This window comes from Linepithema humile, chromosome 5 (assembly GCF_040581485.1).
Source record: "Linepithema humile isolate Giens D197 chromosome 5, Lhum_UNIL_v1.0, whole genome shotgun sequence".
Classification (NCBI taxonomy): domain Eukaryota; kingdom Metazoa; phylum Arthropoda; class Insecta; order Hymenoptera; family Formicidae; genus Linepithema; species Linepithema humile.
In genome coordinates this window covers 1,191,098-1,215,838 of record NC_090132.1, presented here as the reverse complement: position 1 = coordinate 1,215,838, position 24,741 = coordinate 1,191,098, and the positions used below count along the sequence as shown (strand labels likewise).

The 24,741-nt window shown below is 38.3% G+C and overlaps 5 protein-coding genes across 5 annotated transcripts; 1 reads left to right on the top strand and 4 right to left on the bottom strand.

Moving 5' to 3' along the window:
- Positions 1–1,595: 1,595 nt before the first annotated feature.
- LOC137000045 (uncharacterized) lies at positions 1,596–5,629 on the top strand. Its single transcript, XM_067355641.1, has 3 exons — positions 1,596–1,896; positions 2,548–2,724; positions 4,808–5,629. The coding sequence occupies exons 1-3, from the start codon at positions 1,611–1,613 to the stop codon at positions 5,068–5,070; spliced, it is 726 nt and encodes a 241-aa protein (XP_067211742.1). The 5' UTR covers positions 1,596–1,610; the 3' UTR covers positions 5,071–5,629.
- Positions 5,630–6,133: 504 nt separating this feature from the next.
- Positions 6,134–7,812, bottom strand: LOC105675272 (uncharacterized). The gene is made up of 3 exons (XM_012372274.2): positions 7,257–7,812; positions 6,956–7,012; positions 6,134–6,627 (listed from the first exon to the last, which is right to left on the bottom strand). The coding sequence occupies exons 1-3, from the start codon at positions 7,618–7,620 to the stop codon at positions 6,386–6,388; spliced, it is 663 nt and encodes a 220-aa protein (XP_012227697.2). The 5' UTR covers positions 7,621–7,812; the 3' UTR covers positions 6,134–6,385.
- A 2,709-nt stretch (positions 7,813–10,521) lies between these two features.
- On the bottom strand, positions 10,522–12,422 carry Osi10a (Osiris 10a). Its single transcript, XM_067355426.1, has 2 exons — positions 12,005–12,422; positions 10,522–11,273 (listed from the first exon to the last, which is right to left on the bottom strand). The coding sequence occupies exons 1-2, from the start codon at positions 12,420–12,422 to the stop codon at positions 10,864–10,866; spliced, it is 828 nt and encodes a 275-aa protein (XP_067211527.1). The 3' UTR covers positions 10,522–10,863.
- Positions 12,423–13,320: 898 nt separating this feature from the next.
- Positions 13,321–15,913, bottom strand: Osi9 (DUF1676 domain-containing protein Osi9). The gene is made up of 3 exons (XM_012372699.2): positions 15,282–15,913; positions 14,581–14,753; positions 13,321–14,381 (listed from the first exon to the last, which is right to left on the bottom strand). Exons 1-3 carry the CDS (start codon positions 15,539–15,541, stop codon positions 14,053–14,055), a joined length of 762 nt encoding a protein of 253 aa, XP_012228122.1. The 5' UTR covers positions 15,542–15,913; the 3' UTR covers positions 13,321–14,052.
- A 4,121-nt stretch (positions 15,914–20,034) lies between these two features.
- Osi8 (Osiris 8) lies at positions 20,035–23,797 on the bottom strand. Its single transcript, XM_012372697.2, has 3 exons — positions 23,004–23,797; positions 22,004–22,501; positions 20,035–21,763 (listed from the first exon to the last, which is right to left on the bottom strand). Exons 2-3 carry the CDS (start codon positions 22,482–22,484, stop codon positions 21,477–21,479), a joined length of 768 nt encoding a protein of 255 aa, XP_012228120.2. The 5' UTR covers positions 22,485–22,501; positions 23,004–23,797; the 3' UTR covers positions 20,035–21,476.
- Between the last annotated feature and the right edge of the window lie 944 nt (positions 23,798–24,741).

Genomic DNA, 24,741 nt, shown 5'->3' with positions numbered 1-24,741 from the left:
TAACTGCGAATAAATCATCCGACATAATTGCTCAAAATAAGCATTATTGAGCAAGAAGAGAGAAAAGAAACGATATAAAAAAAAAAATATCAAATTTATAACAAATATAAAAAGATCTATAAAATAGTAATGTAAAATCGTTTTAGAGGAAATGGCTCTTTGAATTATGCCTTGCATTAACAGCGTGGATGTATACGGAATTTCAGGCGCCGCTTTAAGCCGCACTAAAGTGCGGAAGTTACATTCCTCATGCCATGTTAGGATGGGTATAGCCGGTAACCTTCGGAGGCTGTAACCCTGTGCATACTCCGAGTAGTGAATTGAGGATGCTCGATTGGCCCAGTGGCATACAAAACACTCGTCGAAGAAAAAACAGCATGCTTTTTAGGCCTTATTCTCCACTTTCTGGCGTGCAAGAATCGTGGGAGCTGGCACAAGTGAAAAGCAAGCTTCCTCATTCACTTGGTGACAATCTACTTACTTTATTAATTCAGCTCACGCGTGCGGCTAATATATTATTGCGGTAATAAAATCAGAGCAGTTTGCCATCGTAACGCAATGTCAATGATTTCTATTATCGCTTAGTGTGTTGCAACGTGCAGCATATGCGTTATTGAGAATAATACACGAGGAAATACAATGAAAATTATTTTCTTTGAATTAAAATACAATAGGAAAATTGTTGGAAAGTAAAATTATCATTAATTTGAGACAGCAGGAATCTTAATTAATTGCCGTACTTTTTTCTAACTTGTCCTATTGTATTAAAAATATAATTTCCGCATTCATGTTGAGATAATTTACAATTTTATGATTGCATAAAATTTTTTACGATTGATATAAAGTCAGAATTAATGGAAAAAATGGATTAATGATAAACATGTGTTGAACTAAAATTGCCATAAAAACTATTTGAAAAATAACGAAAATATATATGTACGTGTGTAAAACAAATGGAGCATATCGATGAAGCCTAATCGTAAAAATTAGGGTGTGGAATAATTCTAATTTAACATTACTCTCTACTTTCTTTAATAAATGTTTAATGTTATAACGTTTTATCGCCTGTCTGGTTAATATAACAAATAAATTGCCTTTTCCGCAAAAACCGCGGACTCGTAGCATTATGCGTGGTTGCATAAAAACAGCTATTCTGACCAACATATTCGTTGATGCCTGATGTTCGATTTCGATAAATTTGAAATTTCATCTACTTAATTTTCTCCTTGCTTAGTTTCTCTCTCATCACCTCTATTTGTTACAGTAAATATAGATCCGAATGTTCGTGGAATGTTCGTGTGGATTATATTCATGCTGCTCATCTGTCTACATATTCATTATTTTTATACATCGGGTGGATCAACACGACACGATGCGCATCGTTGAAATTTCATTTCTCTTACGTGCACTCTAATTAACATTATAGTAATTGCAGTCCTATGTATTGGTCATATATCCATCACATGCGTGCAAATACATACGGGAGTTTCGAAGCACCGGTTGGAATAATTTTACTCGCATGATGCGTTTTTCTATAGATGCATTCACGCTCTGTATGTCGTAACACCGCTTTATGCCGCTATTGCTACTAATTGCTAGCACCTATAAATATGACGAACTCCACAAAACGCCAGTCCTTGTCGAACATGCTTCGGCGGCTCTTCGCGTTTCTGATATTGGGCGGTTTCATCGCCTTTTGTTCTTGCGAACCTGTGAACAGGAAGCTTCTTCGGGAAGCTTCCGAAAAGTCAATTGAGTGTGTCGAAAATGAAGGTGATAAATCCTGTGGGACCAATAAAACGATCGATGTTTTACCATCGAATCAGGAGAATCAAACTTGGGTCACCAGCAAAATTAGACAAATATTTCTAGAAGACGACGATGGCATAGGTGAAGGTAAGTAATAGTCTGGCTTTTTAAATAAATGGATATATATCTCTATTTGTAATCCATCTAAATTATACACAGAAAAGAAATTTTTTAATAAAATATATTAATAATTTATATAAAAAAGTATATCGTTGCACAAAATTTTTATCTGAATACATTGTTTTTATTTGTGTATCAATGTATTAAGCAATTTTATAAGAAGCATTTTTCTATGGTGATATATTAATCTTATAATGTTCTTCTTTGTACAAAACTTTGTATAAAACAATATCATAAAACATATTGCATTTTTTATTACATTGTCAATTATTTTGAGAATTATTTTATTAATATAAAAAAATAATTAATGATTACTTACGTAACTTTTAACAATCATAAAGTATTAACAATATAAATTCTAAGTAGTAATTTAAGTAAATTGAGTAAATTAAAACAGAATTTATATTGATAGTGAATTGTGAAAAATTTCATTATACATTTTTGTTATAAATTTATAAGAAATTTTTTCAAATCTTGTATCTGTGACATTTTTATGTATAATTTTAATTTAATTTATAATCTTAATAAGTTTGCTGAAGTAATTAATTTAATGAAATTGGATAGTGAATTTAAACTATAATAAATGTATGATTAATAATTGCTGGTTTTATATTTTAGTTTCTGCCCGGAAGAAAAAAAAAGGTTACAGTAGATTATTATTTTTAATGATGGGAGCTATGAAAGCTGCATTGGTTTATGGAGTATTACATGGAGTTGCAGCACTTGCAGGAAAGGCAATATTGGTTGCCAAAATAGCATTAGCTGTTGCCATTGCTGCAATTTTGAAAAAGAATGGTACGTAGATACATCATGGTACGTAAATCAATTTACAAAAATGTAATCTGATTTTTTATATCCGAAATCCAAGTTTTTATGATGATAAAATTTAATAAGGTTCTTTCGTGATTGTAACAATCAAATACGTAGTACAAAGAACAATAGAGCCGCAGTTGAATGTACATTTTTATATTAAAAAAAATTCAATACAGACATACACACAATACATGCCTTGTTCAAGGGGGTATTCTCCTTTAGACAAATAAAAAAAATCGATTTTTATTGCATATTTTAAAAGTATAATACTTCAAAAATGTATTCCTGAAACGGCATACTTGGGTCTAGCAAAATAACGCAGAGCCGATTCGAGTGAACGCCTTTCAAGTAGTTGAATAAATTGCACGCAATTTAAATGCATTTGAAATCATGTTTTTCAAACTGGCTTCCATAATATCTCAAGACTGAGTAATTCGATCGACTTCCCGTTTTACAGATATACAAAATAGATATCCAGTTCTAGTTGATGCTAAGATAAAGTTAATATTTTTAATATTTCGATTTTTTAAGGGTTCCCAAAATTGAAAAAATTGATCAAAAAATCGAATTTTTTTAAATTACGTCATTTTGCAACAAATAACTTTATATTCTTTATTTTGATACGGGCGATAGCCACAAGTATACAGATTAATAATTATTTTGATTTTTTTGTTTAAAAAAATTATAATGATCGCAATCATGGAAAGAATGAGAGCACAATTTTTTTAAGCATTGCATAAAATTATTTATTAATTAATAACTATTGCAAATAAAAATTGTGAAATTGTTCCAATGAGAATAATCAATTTGAAAAACATAAAAAAGCAAAAAAATTTATTGCCAGTTGTTCGTGCAGAAAACGTATATTGAAATGAAGTCAAACATTTTAGCCTGTCAGGCTTTTTTCAATCAATAATAATACTTGAATGCACGCAATTTTTCGACATACAATATTATGAGATTATTAAATAGACTGCACGGAATATATGTGCAAAATTTCAAAGTTCTATGTTTTTTTGTAGTGTAATTCTATAGTTTTTTCAAAAAAATTCCCAAAAATCATCTATAATACGACGTTTTAAAGAAGAATATGCTGAATTTCCCGAGAATTAACTATTTGAATGTCAAGAAGAGCAATTGCGCTTTTTCTGTTTCGTGTCGAAAACTCTCGTGCTGACGAGCGTGCTACAGTAGACCCACTGATTTTTAGAAAGTTAAATTAATGTTTTAATGATATGAGAAATAGAGATTACATTAAATTGTACAATCGTTTTATAGGAATCATCGTCAAATATTAAATTAACTAATAAGACAAAAGAAGGAAGTGTGTGGGGTGTGTGTGTGTGTGTGTGTGTGTGTGTGTGTGTGTGTGTGTGTGTGCGTGCGATAGTGCTTGTCGGCATTTTTGCACACATTTTTGCAATTGCCTTCGGTAAATCGATAATCATAATGGGTTGTATAATAAGTAATTTTTATTTTATCTTCCAATAAATGGTGTTATCGTTTTTAAGCACACTTTTATGCAACATGAAAAAATCGTAATACGGGCGAAACTTTATTCCAACTTCAGCAAACAATTATTTAATTTACGTATTAATAAAACTGTGCTTTGCCCAACAAAGAAAGTAAAATTATTTTAAAAATCCGAAATTATTTATTACACAACCCAATAAAATCACTGCTTAACTCAGTATTAAGAAAATTACATAGCTCAAATGGTTAGTAATAACGGAATCATATAACTATTTCAATTTTTTCATAAATATATGAAGCAATCATGAATACTAAAAATAGATATTACGAAAAATAAACAAATCCAAATTATGAATTTATAAAAAATAAAATTTGTTAAATTTTGTTTTATCCACAGTTTTACATGCTACAGTTTATAATACACATTTACAATCTTCTCAATATCAATGCATTTCATAATTGCTTCAAATCTGATATATTCTGTAAATATGTTGATCATAAAAACTTGGAAAATCACTTTTTTAAATAATATATAATTCAAAGGCATTGTGTTTCAAATAAAATACTTTACTCAATTAAGCTATTTTTTCAGATCATCAAGAAAAAGTCTCTTATGAAATAGTGAAACATCCACAAACTAGCTACATACAAACTCATAGTTCAAGCGTCGATTACGATCACCGTAGTGATTATGGGGATGAACATTATGATCGAAATGAGCACTCTGATCGGAATGATCATTATGATCGGAATGATCACTATGATCGGAATGATCACTATGATCGGAATGATCACTATAATCGAAATAGTGTTACGGATTATGAACATCGAAAGCGACGACGCATTCTTCGATAGAAATAGATTTTAAGTATTTAATAACTATCGAGCAATAAATAAAATATTAAGTTGTGTAATAAGTAATTTCAGATTTTAAAGATAAATCTGTCTACTTTTTTATAGGAAAAACCGCAGTTTAATTAAGATGTAAATTAAACATTTATAATATTTGTCGAAGTTGTAATCAACTTTTGCTTATATCATGACTTCTTTATGTTGCATAAAAGCGTAGTACTCAAAAACAAGAACATCATTTATTGGAAAATGCAAAGTTACTTATTATTCAACCTAATAAATGATACAGCTATTACTCATATAAAATTATTTATAAAGCTATTTATAAATTTTTCATAAAGTTTAATATTCACCAAAGTATTTGAAAAACGATAGAAGTTACCAATTTCAATATTGATGAAATAGCTTCAATTTAAGCAATATGTTATAATAGAAAATTTGTTTGTACATCTAAAAACGTATCGATTATACCAATATAATTAGTTTATATGTCTCTACGTATGGATATATCATATAATAATGTATGACAATATAACTATTTATATAATATTTTTAAATAAACAATTTATTTTACGTCTGTTATATATATATATATATATATTTGGCATTTTTTACAAATAATATATTATATTAAATTTATATAATATTAAAATTTATTTATGTATATTGATATATGTTTTATAAATATTTATGTATGAAATATATGAAATATAAAATAATATTAAAAAATATACAATTATCTTATTATTGATATTAATATTATTTAATATTATTAATATATTTATATTAAGTAATAACATTGCATTGTTTTATGAAATAATTATATTAAATGTAACAAAATAGTTACAAAATAGTTACAAATAGTGTAACAAATAATAACAAATACAATACATAATCGTATAATAAATGTATAACATTATGTAGTATATAACATAACTTAAGTGGAAACATAAATGTGTTTCCATCTTAGTTATATTTATATTCTAATTGAGGTGAATCAATGTTAACAAAAGGCAAAAAGATTCTTGAATTGACATAACATTTAAATAAAACATTTATTTTCTTATTTAACATCTTAATGAAATGTTGCCTCCGTAATTACGCTATTTATTTTTTGCAAAATAATATATTTGTTCAAATCACAGGAAACAAATTATTTGATCTTATCAATTAAACAATTAAACAAGTAAATAAATAATTATTACAAGAAAAACAATCAAGTTTTCGAATCATTAATAGATATGTTAGAAAAGAAACATTGAATGCGGTAACTCTATTGTAAAGCTTTTGAATTTTTGGTATGTGTTTAATATGAGATTCAGGTGGGTGGAACAACTTCCATTGCTCGTTGCCAGCCACCGTATCCGCCGCCACCATATCCACTGCCACCACCTCCGTGATGTTCCGATGCCGTCGCATAGATTACTTCATGTCCACCCCCGCCCGATGCGAGCTTTTTCAAGCCGACTATTGCGCTTAAAACCAGGGCCATTTTTGCTGTCAGCAATGCTGTTCCAGCAAGGAAAGCTATCTTTCCGTACGCTAATTGCGCCATCATACCTAAACAAATAATTTCATAAGAAAGACTGGGAGAATTGATTACATATTTTCTAATTACTACAATTCAGAGAAAATTTACTTGTCTCAAGCGCCAGAATAAGGAAGCAGATGAGATAAAAGCCATTTTTCAAACAATAGACAAAATTATTTTATTTTTATTACTAATTAAAAATATTTCACTGATAATATTACTCAAGAAAAGTTTTATTGAATCAATTTTGAATCAATCAATGAAACTTTTTATCTTGATTATTAATTTCTTCTTATCTTTAGAGATACTCTTTCTATTAGAGTGTTCAAATATTAATATTTTATAGGAAAAACTTACCTGCCATCACGGCACCCGCTATTATTAGATATCCGTTTTTATTCTTTTTTTTCCTCCCTGTAAACATTACAAATTTGCATATTGTTAAATTCTAATTTTTTTTTAAGTATTTTGCGTACAGATTACATTTCATCCGATAATTTACATAATACTTTGATCGTGCATATAATATCTTGTTGATACAAAACAATATTAATTGTAAACTGTTTCGTATTATGATTTATATCACAGTAATTTAATCCGAAACATTCAATGTCCACTTTATGCAATTTATGAATAATAAATCCTAAAATGCTGATACCTTCAAAAGCGTTGCCCGGTATCGTCAGTTTCAAGCTTCTCGTTGACAGAAACTCGTAAAATTTGTTGTCCAATTTCTCATCGAGACTCAGCTCCGTGTCATTTTCTGCCATCGAGTGACTTCTCGCGACAGATGCAGCATCTTTGGTGATCGAAATGTAGTCATTGATTTTATACACGGTATCGTCCTGCGTCGCCGAGTCGAGGATCTCCAGGGCACGGCGCTTGAAGCAGTCGAAAGTATTCTTCTCGTTCGCGCACCGTTCGAACAGCTTCGTGTATTCACTTTTGGCGGTCACTAAATTGCATAATATCGCGAGGTGTACGAAACATAAGATCCAAACTGTCGATCGTCGCTTCTCCATTGCAATTGATCCACGTAAAACTCGTCGATTCTCTTCTTTCTGGGGTGTCTTGCAGCTATCTCTAGCACAAGTCTACCGCCGACTCTTCTTACGTTACGTTCTATCCTCTGATCAGCTGGTCAGCTCGGAAAACCACGCCGACTACTTGTAAGAATCTGTTGCATTGTGACTTATATAAGCGTCCATTTAGCCTCTCCTACCAACGCATTAAAAGTTCTTGGATACGTGCCCATACCTGATACACGCGCTGTTTAACGCCACAACAACGGAAGAAGAGACCCCTCAACCAAAACAATGTCGTACAGCCCCGTAAGTAAGTATCGCTTTGACCTGCTTGTCAAACGAGCCTTAAAACTTCGCCGTGCCAACCATCTTTAATAGCAACGTATCAGGATCACATTGGAATGCAGGTAGAGCAGACAATATTCTCCCAGACATGATTGCAAGTGCAAAACCAACGGAAACGGTTCAAGTTTTATCCATCAATTTGCATGCACGACTAACTTTGCGTGTTGCGGAAAAATATCGTGCGGCATTCTTTGTTTTTATTGCCGGCCGAAGTCAGTTATTCGTTTCGCTAGCTAAATGTTCAATATATAACGTGAAGCAATAAAAACTTTAGTAGCTGCTAATAAAAATATTCTTCTATGCGTATCTTGCTGCATTTAACATATTTTATCATGAATCTTTTCCATCCATAAACCTTTTGTGGTCCAAATTAATTTCAACAAATAAGACAATATTAAGTATTTTGTTTTTACTTTAATGCTGTTGGATAAGACAAATGTAATAATTAACTATTGTTATTTAAGAAATTTTATGAAGATTAAAACGATAGTTTGTGAATTATAAGCATGTATTGTCTCATAAATTATTTGCAGAATTTAGCGCAGAATGTCATAAAACACCATGTTAAGTTCACCTTGACAGAGGAACGCAAAGGATGAAAATAAGATAATGAAACAAATAAGACTCAATAATTAAAGAAAAAGGTCGATTTCTAAATTTTTAATTATTGTAGGAACTGCCTGAATTAATTGTTAAATTAAAAAAGAAGGTCGCGAAATATCTCGACATCTAGCCATCAAAGAGATAGTAGACCGTTGTGTAGATAGACCGATTAACAATCAGTTTGGACGTTTGATAGTATTACACAGTCATCAATTATCTGTCCTTAGTGAAGCTTAAAAAATCAATGATATTTTGATTTCATTGATTATTATATTGTGCCGCACATTTGGTGTATAAAAATGTAGAAAAGAAATTCATTGAAATGTTGATGCGTAATGAAAGAAAAAACGTTCATTTATCACTCTGATGATGTACTGATTTAATTGTTAAATAACTCGATATATAAATTATCACAAATGTAATTTCTTACATGTGTAATGTAATAAGATAATCAAGGTCAAAGAACTTATTAACGTAGCACCTGAGATACTGTTAATCCGACACAGATTACAGTCCGTGACGAGCTACATTCGGAAAACAACTTGAGCAATTACACAGTAATGGACTTGATTAACGCTGTCCACTACGTTCAATGCATTTCAGTCTCGTGATTTCTTTCGAATGTAGGCTATTTGTCATAGTAGCGAAGTTCGCTCTTTCTGCAGTTCCGCATCATCTTGGTGAATTCCAGCCACGTCGGCATCGATTATTATATGTATACGAGGCCAAGTATTCATTATCCACTTCGCTACTTTAATGACACAGGAATAGTAATTATCAAGAAGAAAGCGTACGTATAAACGTAAGCTTTTGTCACGGTCCCATTATTGAATAATACTTTGTCAACAATATTACTATTTCTCGAATAGTATTTCCGTGAAGACCACTTTTTCCAGTCACTAGAAATATACATCCGTAAACGTGTACTTTTAGACAAGTTTCTTTTATTAATACAATTTTTTAGGACATGCACATCGTCAATTAGGGTTATTAATTCGGTATTATTCTTTATTTTTCAGATAATATTTCTGCTATATATGTAGTTAATTAAAAATTCTGACTATTGTTCATATCTAATACGTAAAAATTTATTGGCAATGTACAAAATCGCAATGTGCAAAGAAATTAATTAAATTAATAATTAAATAGTGAATAAAATTAAATAATGAGATAGACAAAGACAATGAGTTTGCTTGAAAACATTTTTCATCAGCTTTTCATCAGCTGAAACGTGTGATATATCTTCAGCTTAATTGTCTTATGAGCACGTGATCGTGTATTCGCATGACCGTAAAAACACGGTAGTATTTCCCTTTACGAGTAAATGCGTTTCCCGGATGTTAACCATCGCCGTTCCTGGATGGTGTAAAGTGCAAGAGCGACGGAGAAAGAGAGAACTAGTACTGTTAGACGACCGAAAGAAAGAACGATGGGATAATGGACTGAGACTAATGGTACCGCCGAGTGAAAACGTCAGGATCTCGGTGACGATCCTTACTGGTGGACGGATACTTGAAACCGACAGTGAACTCTCATTATAAAGATAATTATTGCAGAATGCAGACGAAGGAACGTTCGTGAACCTCTCACAATAAAATACGTCCTCTTTCTCGATTCATTAGATTCGTTTCAAGACTCGCGAAAATTAGTGCTGCTGATAAAGTAATGTGACGCAATGAAATGGTTTTATGACGAAAGATACACAACGATAATAAATCAAGAGTTTAATATTAACAGGATAATATTATCTAAAAAAAAATTATGTCTGTGCTCGTTGTATAATTTTGAAGCGGATAGAAATAAAACCGGAGCAATAACACGTTTCTTGATGGATTTGAATTAGCTTTTACGAGATCACATGTTTAGTTATCTTAATGCGTAGCATGAAACGTAAGAATAATAAAACTAATATTTGTAAGTATACTATTTTACGGAAGCTGTTCCTAAATTATTCTACTTTTCTTTTAATAAAAATTGATTGGACGCTTCTCTATTTCCCGACTTTCTAATATTTCTCAAGGCATTCGCATTTATTACAATAACTTATTTACCAGTATTTACGTAAAATAATAATGACTTATGAATACTGCAAGTGCATTGATATTTTCGTAAAATGTGAGCTATATTATTAAAATTCCAGATGCTTAAAAATCTTATCTTAACACAAAACTTAATAGAATATGTGCTACACTTTAAAATAAATGGACGGGTGGATAGAAGCAATATTAGATCTATAATACAACAGATATCTAGTTTTCATTATGATTTCTCAATCTTTTTCACAGTATGCCATTAATTATCTTTAGCCCAAACAAAATTCTTAGCATTTTTTCTAACGTGCGCTGCATCATTATCGAAAATATCGACAACTTCCCTAATAACGTGCTGATCATAAGGCTTGAAATCGTGTAGCGTTTTATAAGGTTGCTGTGGGAAGTGATCATGATAGTATGCACCTGCCGGTACTTCATGTCCGTAAGCATGAAAGCCATTGAACCCGTTGGCCGCGTAAGGTGGCGCGGCGCTGGAGAAGAGTGTGTTCCATCCTAAAAGACCGCTCAGAAACAGTGCTATCTTTGTCAATATCAGGGCCTTTTTGGTCACAATCAGCAGGAAGCCGAACATAAGCGGAATTAGAGATGCCAGGTTGAATTTGAAACCCAAGAGAAACGGTAGTAATATGTGTCTGGTCAATTGCCTTCCTGAAATGATAGGATTTGACCTTGAAATTACAACCAAGTGCATAGCCTTGACCGTGCTGCCTACTGGAGGAAGTTCTTGAAACCGGTTGGTGAACGTAATGTCTTAAGCAAGGTAAGAACCCGAAGTGGTTTGAATCCATGCTAAAGTAACAAGAGTAACAAGTAACAAGTTGTTCCGTGTAATAAGCTGTAATTTTTTGAGACAAGTACTTTGTATTCTATCGATTACGCGTAATTACTCTTTTATTAAAAATAATTTACAACAATAACATGTAATTATTAAATTACATTTTTGTAGATATTTACACATTACAATATCAGAAAAATATTTGAGAAAAACTATCAGAAAAATACGTGCACATTTTTAAAAAAATTTTCTACGTCTAACTGATTTTCTATGCTCCATTTATAAAATTTATATATTATAATAGCAATACGCGGAGAAAATTTTATGTAAAAAATTCTTATGTACGGCAAATGTAGCCGCGGATCATGAAAGAATTATATAATAAAATATTTTACTATGTTTTTCACATAATGGCCATAGTATTTAAACTTACAATTCCTCTTATCATAATAATTTTTGATATAAAATTTTCTCGGTGTAGTTATGTAAATAATACTAAAAAACTTTTTAGTTCGAAATATTTATATTTAAAAAAGTGGTATAACATTTTTGGGAAATACTTTCTACTTGATTCTATTGTAATGTTTCTATTGTTAATGTTTACCTGCGCCAACCTGTCTGTCGCCGTACGAAGGAACTCTCTCATCGAGAACAAATTCCAATATTCCGTTTCCGTTTAACATTGGTCCAACGCGCATCTGCAACCCCGGGTACAAATTGTCGAGATTCCACTTGATATTTCGACGTTCCATTAATCTGGCCGCAGCTGTCATAATATTTCCGAAATCCTTCGGATCGTAATCCAAGTCCAAAAGATCCCTGCCGTAGCTCTCTGCTCTCTCCAATCTGGCCTTTCCAAATTCCAAAGTGTCCTCCTCGTTCAATGATTGCAAAGTACTTAAAATACCTCGATTTACGCATTCAAATGTGCCGTGTTCTTTCTTCGACAGGCATGCGCCGAGAGCCTCGTTAAAGCCGTAAAAATGTCCGTTATCCGGGATGTCTTGTTCTTTCGGCTCCATAATCACTGTGATACTCGTAGATACAAGTACAAACAGACATAGGAAATGAAATTCTTTTTTCATCCTCGAATCACGGATTCCTCACCAATATATTCAAGCGAAACCAAATATAAAGAGAAAGCTGATAAAACTTGCAACAAACTGAACCGAATAATACAAATGGAAACTCTTGCACACAGCAGTTGAACTTATTCCATTCTGAGAATATTTCAGACATAAAACAGTTGGTCACATTATAAAATAATGTGCACTTAAGAAGCTTCTTAAAATTTTTTCACATTTTTAACCGTTTTAAGGATCAAGCGAGAGTTTTATTTTTAACGCACGGAGAAGATGCGAAACAATGAAGTTCTCGCAAAATACTGATCATCTTACACCCGCAATCACTCAGCTATATAGGCGACAAGGGGGCGTTCACACACGACAGAACAATTGGTTTCACTCCGTAGATTTTACAAGCAGCGAAAGTATATTCCGTTTGTATTTCGTGCGCGCGGCACACGGTCGATACACCGGATGCACCTAAAGGAGAGTAATTTCCGTTGGCCAAAGAATGGAGCGTCGGAAAGATCGTCAGATTAATGAGACAAGGCTGATAGTCGAGCAAGAAAAATCGGGGGCGTAAGTAGCGCGGATATAATTGCCGAATTTGTGTATCAGCGAATCCAGGGCAAGCATCTAAAGATATTCGATCCAGACACTTGGACGAGGCTGCCGGATATCAAGCTTTCGGATATTACTTAGCACGATTTAAAATTGTTTCCTTATTTCTAGCTCGCAATATCTTTACAACTTGCTTACGTTAAACGCTTTAAGATCTTTTTTTTCAACTACAAATTATGTGTCTACAAATCACCGATTTGTAATATTTTGGACAAGTTTTAAGTTAATATAATTTTGTATCAGACAAAATTTTTCTCGCGCGAAGAAGAAAATTTGTATGGTAGCGGAATGAATATTCGGGAAGAAATAAAAGAAAATCGGGTTTTTTTAATATTATACAAAAATTACAATTTATTTATAAATAATGTGATAAGTTACATGATGATCCCAACGGGGTGATCGATATATAAATAATCATTGGATTAAATCTGGTGGTCTCGTGCGAGTACTGACTGCGAGTCGTTCCGCGTGCGAGAGACGCGGAGGACTCTGAAAGGATATCGCACGAGTGTGAGCAAGGGGGCGCGACTTCTGGCAGGTTCCACCGTTTCTGAGAGTCTTGAGATTCTCATAATCTCTGGATGCAGTCTTTGTCGGTAAAGTGATGAGTATCGTCGTGAAAAAAATCGTCGGAATGTACATCGAATTTTCTTTTTAGCATCGATGTAGCATCCCTGTCGGCTTCGGCGTCGTCGAGGGTCAATCGAGTCGTAATTGAATCCAGTCCGTGCAAAAATTCAGTAGCCGTCCGCGTCTAACAGTCGTTTGCTTGTCCGCGTAGGAGCGCGTTACAATCCGGTCGTCCATTGCGTCGGCGAGCGTCTTCGTTGTCGAGCTGAGCTTAGTCCGCGGATCCCTGAGAAGCTGAGCCACGCCACCCTCAGGTGATCGCCGGGTTAAGAGCGATCACTTTGGCGAATGAAGGTAGAGAGTTAAAGGGGAGAGAAGTTGTACATATAACATTGAGCTATTTAGAGGGCTTCTTGTACGCTTTGTACGCGAGGTCGGAAGCGGCCGCCGATCTCGCCCAGCCGTGGTGCACATCGTGGTGCACATCGTGTCCGTAGTCGTGGACGGGGTGCGCGACGACCTCGTAGCTCTGGTGCTTGTGAGCGAGCAGCTTCTGCAGGCCGATGATCAAGCTGATGATGAGAGCGATCTTGCCGATGACGAGGGCCTTGAAAGCGATCAGAGCCAAGGCACCGAGGGCGATCGGGATGAGGGCGGCGGCCTTCAATTTCAGGAGCAGCAGAATCGGCAGCAGGGATTTAACGATCTTCTTCTTTTTGCCACGAGCTGCAATGTAATTCCAAAGCGTGAACTTTCTCATATGCTTAAATAACTTCTGTGCAATTTGTGTAAAAACTTCTCCCACGTATATCTTGAATTTCAAATTGTTACATATTAATGTATTTAAGAAACATATGGAACTTTATAATTAAAAATTCAAAGATGCTTTTCGTTCAGATTGAACATTAATAAAATTTAATCTTACCTTCGTCGAAGGAGCGAGAAACTTCCTCGGGAATGCTCAATTCCATGGTGTGCGTGGATAAGAATTTACCGGCCCTGTCGACGAGGGCTTGATCAATTGCGGCCTCTTTGGCTTCGGCCTCAGCAGGTAAGGTGCTTTCAATGTCGTTGAGAGACCTTGCATTGTCAGCTCGGCTGAAAAGAAAGAATCTTATCATCCATTTGCATAAGCAATTCAAGATATCTTTTAAAGTCCGTTAACAGCTTTCTATGCTAATTTTACGAGAACCTGATGGTCAAGTTTCCAATAGAGAAAAGCGGGATTCGAATTACATCGTTAATCGAGTACAATGGTGAACAAAGTGAGTCAGGAATGAATTGCAAACCATCAATCGAATGCAAATGGCGAGTTCACGGATCTTCCTCGTTCCAATAATATTCAATTGCGAATACGAATCCCAAAATTATTCAAACAATTAATCAAAAAATGATTGATCGAGCAACAATCGCTTACGTCTCTCTCTCTCTCTCTATATATATATATATATATATATATATATATTACGCAGCCGATCTAACGCACTTTGATGTAATGAAAAAAAAATTCACTACACGAAAACCACCTGCTGCGTTTCTCACGTCCCAATTTCACTCGGTTTCGACTCTTGGCCGCCGTGAAACGTAGCCATCACTATCTCGAGCGAATCCTCACCGTCACCTTACCTGTTCTTCGCCTCCTCGGTCTGCACGATCTTGAATCCGTCGATAATTTCGATGTCGGCTGAGCGGGCGGCACGATCGACGAAGCGCAGGGCCTTCAGCTTGAGACACACCGCGATGCTCGACTCTTCGGAACAAGAGGCGTACACGTCGAGGGCCTCCTCGAGGATCGAGGGTGGCGGCGACGCCGCCGCGTCCTGCGACGCCGGCGCGGCGAGGCCGGATACCACGAAGAGTGCGCCAATTATCGCGAATCTCAACATCTTGACTATTTCGACTTTTCCGTACGACGGGCGGAACACCAGATTACTCCAACTCCTCGCAAACTTGTCTTCACTTCTCGCCCTTGCAGTCTTCTTCTGTCTCTCTTTTTTATTCCGTTCCTCGCACGTTGACGCTCGAACGAGCACGGCGATCGTATCGACACTGCCCGAAAGAATCACGATTGCTGCCTTTTATCCTCGTCGCGAAAGGGGCCCGCGTACGTTTTTGAAATTTTGATGGCCCCCACCGGGTTGGCCCCCGCCTGCCGCCGGGTTACATACCCATACGAGCTATTGGTTCTCCTCGAGGCGGTCGTTCCGTTCGTGTCGTGTGCGTATCTCGTTGACGCGCGTCCACACACACCGCTCTGGTCCTTCTCGGCTCTCCTCTTCCGCGCTTGTGTGCCTACTTACTTAAGTCGTTTGTGTACACAACGGGTGTGTTGGCTTTCTTAAACCCGCCCTTGTGCGTGTGCGTGGAGCGCGCGCACACGCGCGCGAACGCCCGCAACAACGCGGGAGGGGGAGGACGGGGAAGAAAGGAGAGAAAGAGAGAGAGGAGAGAGAGAGAGAGAGATGGAGGAAATGAGAGAAAGATGATATGTGTGCCTACGCACCACTGGCCTCTTCCTCCGGATCGGAGATCGAATCGCGATCGAAAACGGGGGAGACGGCACGGGTCAAAGGCACCGAAAGTACCGATATCAACGGTAGAAGGCGGAATGTGGGTGTCCTTCGGGAACTCGGACTGAAAACCGAGATAAGAAAGCAGAAATTGTTTAACCGTCGCGTTAACGCGCCCCGTCGATCCTTATTGATCTAGCGATTTCGCGCAAGCCGCTATGCAAATAGCTGTGGAAATTCGCGCGGAACTAAACTCTCGCGGAAGATTTAGGTGTTACGTCTCGCTTTTTGCGCGCTAAATGCACCGGTGAAGGTACAGCAGCTGCGACGGGAATTGCCTACTTGTCAGAACTTTCGAAGAGACACATGTGCGATGCTATGCATTAAAGATGAATTATCTGCGGTGGCGTGAATTATTTAGTCGTCTCTCCGAATGACTCTTCAAATGGCTCATTGAATTGAGTCACCTGTCATAATTAGTTTCTAGAACAGAATAAGAACGTATTTGTATTGATTTTCCGATCGAATTGTGCCCCATAATTTTTCGCCGCAGCTGAATTTTCAACAATTTATCTTCGGAATTTCGAATTCGGACTCGCTTGAAAAAATCGCTCGCATACGACGCCGTTCGCTCGAGGGAGCTGAATTTCGCGCCGATAGAGAGAAGCGACAGCTATATTTGGCCAAGCACTCGGAATAAGTTGGCTTATGATTTCGCTTTCGACAAGCTATATTACATCGCGTACTCTACACTATACGTAGACGATACTGCGTATACGCCTCCACAACTTTCCAACGTGCTTATAATGTTATACGAGACGTTATAATCGACGCTACTGGCGTCATGTAATTCATTATTATTCGGAAATCGGCGACATTCCTAGCATTTCTGCCCCGCTCTGCTCGCCGAAGCTTCTACAGTCTTCGTTATCTGGGTCGCATTTTATAGTATAATTCGAAACCCGGCGTATATATCTTCCGATAATACGTCCCGATTTTGGCTGATAACTGTAATTCTCGGATCTCGACTCTCGCGTGATCCTGCATTCCTATCGACTTTGTCTTCGCCGCGCTTGTGCAACTCCATTTTTTTTTTTTTTTCTTTCTTTTTTTCCCTGCTTTTTTTCGTACTCGTGTTAATCTTATGACTTAAAGACATAGGTTAAGGTCATCTTCATTGAATACGGTATAATGTCGACATTGACCGATACTAGTCGATGGTCTTTGAAATTAATGTATTCCGGTGGCTATCGTGCGAAACGTTTAACGGTTTTTCACATGGAATGCGCGTGCACGCGTCGCAGCGGTTCGATCATGTGTGCGAGTTGGGCCGAAGCCAGACTTCCTCCAAGAGCCGCGCCTCGCCCCCGGTCTCTCCTCGTGCCTCGCCTCGCCTCGTGTGTCGTCGCTGACCCGCAGGCTTCTTCGCCTAGAAAAAAAGATGGAAAAAGGGAGGAGACATACCCAAAAGTATTTCATTGCTGCCGGTGTATCCGTGCGCGAGGGAAAGAACTTGGATGCGCGGCTGACTTTCTCCGCGCTCTTCAAGCCCGAAGATGGTCAAGCGAATCTCTGCATCGGCCCAGCTCGCGTTCCCACGGACTGTCTTAACGAAGAACTTGCTTACACAAAACGGTATTTTAACACCCAGCGAGTTATTCAAATTACTGGGTTGCCAAAGGGTTCCTTCGCAAAAAAATGGAAAAATTATTCAATCGATCGTTGAAGGCAAAATGAACAAAAGATGTGTGAAAGATTGAAATTTAAAACTCTTTGAAGTATTCTTTAGTTACTTTTGCTGTCTGGAATATATTTAAAATTATATTTAAATTATACTTTATATCATGATTATCACAATGATAATAACAATTAATTTTAATAATTAATATTTAAATAATATTATTTAATATCAATTAAATATAAAATCATATTGAAAGATTTTTAGATGTCAATCTTTTAAATTTTAGGGTGTAATTATTACTTTTTAAAAATAATATCGTTGTTACACATGATTTCTACCAAAAACATATGAATACATATCTAGAAAGTTTATGAGGACTTGTATATGTCAAGCGTGAAATATCATATAATATAATATAAGGAATAATATAAATACAAATTTTTCGGCATATACATATTTCTCTTACTATTTTAAAGCTTGTTGCTCTTCTTTCTCTCAATTAACATTTTGCGATCTTCCCGACGAGGTATACAATATTCAGTAATATACAGCGAATCTCGTGTAACTTTCACTTTGCTTCTGCAATTTTCTTCTCAGTGTATCGCATGAGAAACGTTTAGTCTCTCCGCTCAGATCAGATTCCGCTCCCATATCGCAGACGTATCGGCGCCTCCGCTTTTCGCTGATGAGGCGAGCAAACAAATCTGAAAGTTTCGCCAGCCTCTTTGCATTATGATCATGCATTATACATGGCGAATTAAATCGTGCGTATCACAGCGTTGCGACCTAACAATAAAAATACTAATCCGGATAGCGCATTGAGCCGGGTGGCAGGCTACGCGCGCTCTTGGTGATGGAACACTTTCCTCTCGTCGACGCCGGCGAGAGTGAACTCGTCCGAGGATCGAGGTCAGGTCAAGGCCCCCACGAAGTGAGGCCTTCGTATCTGAGAATTCTCGCTCTCCTGCCTGTTCTGCTTCTTCTCAGGTCATTTCGCGCCTCGTACTACCACTTCAGTTCATCCCGTCCGTTTCCTCGCGCGTCAATCGTTCCGTTGCCGCTTACGAAACGTTCGGACGAAGCGAAGTAGTGCGACGAAAAAAAAAAAAAAAAAAAAAAAGAAAACGCTCTGTCGCGCATTCATATTCGTCAGTCATTCGAATCATTAAATTCGTCTCCTGTTTTAGATACGATGCGAGAAAAAATAAGCGACACATATATGCAGGCGTGTTTATTCGGTGCAGCTGTTATGCGCGTTATGTTGTTATGCGGGTCATATTAAAACCATGCTGTCGATCCGTTTCGCTTTTCTCTAAAATTACTGTTGCAAGCAGGAAATGGCATAAAGAGGAGAAAGAAGGAGAATAATTTTACGTCTCGCGCGCTGGGAATATGCGTGAATGAACGAAACGAAAGTTCACACCTTCCTTTCACGTCTCTGCGTTTTTGTCCGCATGCACACGTGATTCCGCGACTTCTCGCCTAGCAATTAGCACGTCTCCGCTCATGGTTCATTTAAAGGAGGCGAGACGGGTCATAAAAAGAAGAGAACAAAGAAAAAAAAGAAAGAAACGGGATAAAGCCGCGCGGATGAATGAACAGAAGCCGGTCGTCGAAATGATACACTCGCTGCGATGCGAACAATGGGGCGCAGGTATAATAATATGTATATAAATGGCTAATTACTTCGTAATAACAACGCGCGCGATACCGCAAAAATACGGGCATCCTCCGCGCGCTGTTCTAAATTGTTTACGCGCCACCGAAGAAAGTCGCGATATTAGTACTTTCACGCGAATAAATTTGTGCTTAATGCAAACTCAGTTAGCGCTAATTCCCGCGTGCCGACCTACATAGAAAATACACCGCCGGTCCGCTGCTCAACCTATTTTACGCCACCATTTGAAGCTCAAGCGAGCAGCAATTTCTAGAAGCGCCGCGTCAAGACAGAATTATATTAACAGCCGATATTCTTGCGCTCGAATGTTCAAGCGACGCATCTAGCGACGTGTTTCAGGAAGACGAAGGAAAAAAAAAAAAAAAAGATTATGTGGACGCGAGATCTCGATTCACCGAAGTGACTTTCGGAATTTGAACGTAGAAGGGCCCCGCCGGCGTTTCAGGAACGGGACCACCTGGCCAGAGGTGCATTCTTGAAGATCGACGAATCTTCGGGCGAGACGGAGAGGTCGATCGGCGCGAACGAGCGTGGCGGGAGAGAGACGGACGCAAATTCACGGGCCCGGGGAGGACGAAAACGGGGGGAAGGGGGGGTGGTGGACCGGGCGTCGACTTTTTCTCCGGTACGGTAGAGAGTGTTAGGCACACCTTGAAAAGAGACTCAGCGCGGATGCTGACTGGCCCGATCGGTCTGCTCGGCCTGGTTTACTTCCCGAGTGTGTGTCCACCGACTGGTCCCCGTCGTGTACGTCCTACGTACACGCAGCTCTCGCGCGCGCGCGCGCTTTTACACACGCTCGAATACGCACACAACTGACGCGGACGAACGATGGATCGAGAGTCGAACAAGTGCGTAAGGTGTCAGCGCGCGGACACGTCAGGTTTCATTCGCGTGTTTCTCGTATGTAGGTGATGCCGCCGCTCTTTCTCTTGATCTCTCGACATACACCATCCTATCCTGTTGCTCGCTATTTCGTTGATGTCTCCCCTCCCTCCTCTCTCATTCTTTCTCTCTCTCTCTCTCTCTCTCTCTCTCTCTCTCTCTCTCTCTCTCTCTCTCTCTCTGTCCACTTTTTTTTTCAGCACCGGAGACATGAAGACGTTCGTCGATTTAATGGCCACATCAAGATACCAAATCGTCGTTCAAGTTAAACCGATCGTGTCTATAAAAGCCTCAGCTTGTCTCTATAAAAGCCTTTCTCTGTCTGACATATTTGCCTTGTCCGTCTCTCTCCGACTTCCGTGGCATCTCGTTGAGCCTTACTTTCGATCGAGTCCCGAATCGATGGGCCATCAGTCGGTCAGGCTCCAGTTCTTTTACATGCCTCATCCCCCGCCGTTCCCTCGCGTCCTTCTCAATCCTTGTACGTGCTTCGCTCTCTCCCCCTTTTGTCCGTTGCTCTCTCCTTCCCGCTCTACGATTATAGCGTATCGCCGACTTCCGTTAGTTTCACCCGAATTTTAAGCATCTCGCAATCAGGAGATACAACGCTCAAGACTCAACGCGCGAGCACTAAGCTCGAGATTATAATCGCACGTGACTAGCGCGCATACGTGCGCGCCACGCAAATTCATTCATGTAATGTTTATTAATGAGGAATCGAATTCGGGAATAATATAAGCGCACGCTAATAATATTCGATAATTATGATCTTAATTTATTCGTGTATTTATAAATATATTTATAAATATACATATTGTAGCTCGCAGCTACATGTGAAACAATAAATACTCAGGATGATCCGTATACGAGTGGCCTCGTATGTGCGACGACCTAGAGTGAACACAGCGTGGAGAAGAGAGTGAGGTGAGATTGGACAGATGGTCAGAGAGAAAATTATTCACAGGATGAGAATAAATAGAAGTTAGGTGAGAAGGAAACTTCGCGAAAGGGAAGAGCGCGATGAGAAATTGAACAAGTGTCGGAGTGACGTTCGCAAATTTTTGTTCCTAAGTTGACGCTGGTTTGTACGCGGAGTAGGCCAAATCGTGTCCCGATCTTGCCCATCCGCCCGATCCGTGGCCTCCCGCGACTTGGACGACTTCGTGTCCGTGATCGTGACCGCCGGACACGAGTTTCTTCAATCCTATGATGGAAGCGAGCACCAGCGCGAGCTTGCTCACAATCAACGCTTTGCCGGCCAACAGCGCGAGAGCGCCAAGCGCCAGTGGTACTAATGTGCCGCCAATTAACAGCGGAATGGCAAGAAGACCGCTCATCTTCTTCTTCTTGCGACCTGAAGAAGATAACGTGATGATGTATTAATGAGGCTCTATCGATGTAATCGACAATTATTCGAATTAATGATGTAGCACGGAAGAAAGATTTTAAATTATGTTTTTGTAATATACATTTTTTGAAAATAGAACAAAAATATATAAAATTGATTGTAATAATTAAATTTTAAGCAAATAAATATTTAAATATTATTAAATTTTATATTTGTAAAATGATATTAGCAATGATGTCTTCTTACCTTCTTCGACAAAGCCACGTTGAAGCTCATCTACATTTGGTAATTTTAGTTTCAAAGTGTGACTCTGGAAAAACTTGACAATCCTATCGAAGATCATGCCGTTAAGAGCGTCTTCCTTGTCTTCCAACGCTCGCGGCAAACTGGCTTCGATTTCCTGCACAGATTTTTCTGGTTCAGATTCGTTGGCAATTGGTTCGTCCTGAACGAGAGTAACGCCTTCGGCCACATTCAACTGTGCACTTCGAGAAATCCTGTCCATGGCCGTTAAGAGTTTCAGTTTTAAGCAAGGACTCAGTTCCGCGGCGCTACATTCCTTGTACACCTGATAGACATGGCGTAACTCGCCAAATATGCCGTTGCCACTCGATCTAGCGGTTTGCTGTTCGTTGATGGAATTAGATGTAGGATTAGTTTCGGCCGACCTCGCAGAAACCGCCGTCAGTACAGCCAGGCATACGAAATAGTGTGCGAATCGTTTCATTTTTTTAAAGTGAATATCTGAAAGAAGAATCAATTTGATAATTTATTTTGCATGATTTAATAATTCAAAGCAAAAATAAGTGTAAAGTATTAATAATGTGAGCCAATTAACAAATATTAAGCAATTTTATACATATACTTGATCGTTTAAGTAACAATAATTTTAAACCACAAAATTGTAATCCTGACCGTAATAATAATTTCATTAAATTAAAATGTATTAAAAACACTTGATGTGTTAAGCTTTGCAAAATACCGATTTGCAAAGTTGCCAACATTGATTGATTTACGCGAAGTTTATAAAAAAAGATTGCGGCTCAAATAATTCCTCGAATAATCCAAACACTTTTCTCTATCCGAATCAATTAGAATAAATTGTTATATATATATATATATATATATATATTCCGCGTGATAAGCACAAAACTTTTACAGGAATTCATTCACTTATCGCGGTGGTGCGAAGGTGCGAATCGCGAGCTCGACTGAAACGCGCGAGCTCCCCGATCAAGCACTGTACCTTCCGCGCGGCTCGATACGCGAATCTAAACGTTTCGTCCTTCGGCTCTCCGTCGACTGTGCGGCTGTACGTTCGCGCGGCTACCGACTTCTGATTAGTCCTAAATACGTTGCGTACCGCGAGATGCGTGTATACCTGAGAGCACTCTAAGTAGACTGTACGTAACGGAAGCCCTGCCCTAGCTCTATATATCTGGTCAGGTATACCTCCGTACCGGGCGATATTCCCCCCACCCGCCGTAGTACCGGTGTACACCACCATTGCGCGACTATTTTCATACCTGTGCAATGATTTGAGAGCGGTCGCTTTGCGCCTAGACAAACCACCCGGGAGACGAGAGTAGAGAGCAGAAATTCTCTACCGGAACGCTCTTCCCTGATCTCGCCTCTCCGCCCGGATTTACCCCCCACCACGCGCCATCGCGGTGGACGCATCCGAACAATTCCATACGCCAAGCGGTTTTGTTGCCGCCGCACGTGCCCGTGTCGCGTCCTCTCGCCGCTCCTCCCGTTTCATTCCTTACAGATTTAATTCGACCGGTCTAACCGCATTTCGTCCATATGTTCCGTTGTTTCTTCTACGCGTGAGCGACGCACCGCCTACGCATACGACGCGGTTCGATGCTCCCGCCGTTGTTCCTTGACTCTAATATCCTCGCTCCGGTTCGTCGACATTCGAATATGATTGAAAATGAAAGGCGTGCCAGAAACAAAATCCGCCCCCAAAAGAAAGAAAGAAAAAAAAAAGCGGCAATTTGCACGCGGCGCGTACGCGAGATATGCGCGACGACGCGACGTCAGACAGGACGAAATAGCATATCGGATATAGAAAGCGTCTTAACCACGTACACGTCCATTGATATGTTTGATAGGAAGCGCAATAAAACATAAAGTGTGTTATTGGCACGGTTATATGGCCACATATAATTCTCTCTCGTTTAAGTGCTTAAGTGCGATACTACAAAATCGCTGACTCGCTAAACTCGCCAGACTGCAGGCTGATTTTTAAGACTCGTCATTCCAATTGTTCCATTCTAGGCTGCTTCTACTTACATCAGATTTAGCAATTATAACGGGTTTATATTTTAGAATAAGCCCCAGACTTCCCCGGGACTTAAAAATGTCACAAGAGAAATTTTTTTCGATACAGAATCATCATCGTCACATATGTACGATTGGATATAACTGCACTTCTTATTACTTTTCAAGCATTGAACACAGTTATACCGCCGACACTAAGCCCATAACTCTTATAACGTTTGCCTCGACTATTAAATCAATGCGACAATGTATGTTCCACTTTTCGATGGAAGATCGAACCAACGTTTTCCTTCTACGCGCAAACGCAATCGTGTCGTGTTGAAAAAGGAGAGACGATGAATCGGCGAATTAACGTATACCGTTACGCGCGTTAGGCACAGTTTCTTCCACCGATTAATCATCTAATTCGCATGATGAATTCCTATTCTTCCACCCGATCCCTCGCATCCTTGACTTTTCATCCCGTCCGATCCGACGTACGCGCCGGCGGATGGCGGCTTTAACTGGGTCAGACCAAGTGAAAACGCGTTGCACGCAAATACACTTAGGCCACCGGTCGTTTCCAGGAGGAAAGAAACGAAACGGAGACTATTACGCTAAAAAAAAAAGCGAAATATACGCCCATCGTAGATTATCATTATCATTAAGTATAAAGTACGCTTTATCGCATTATATCTCCTCCGTGCCTTTATTAACGC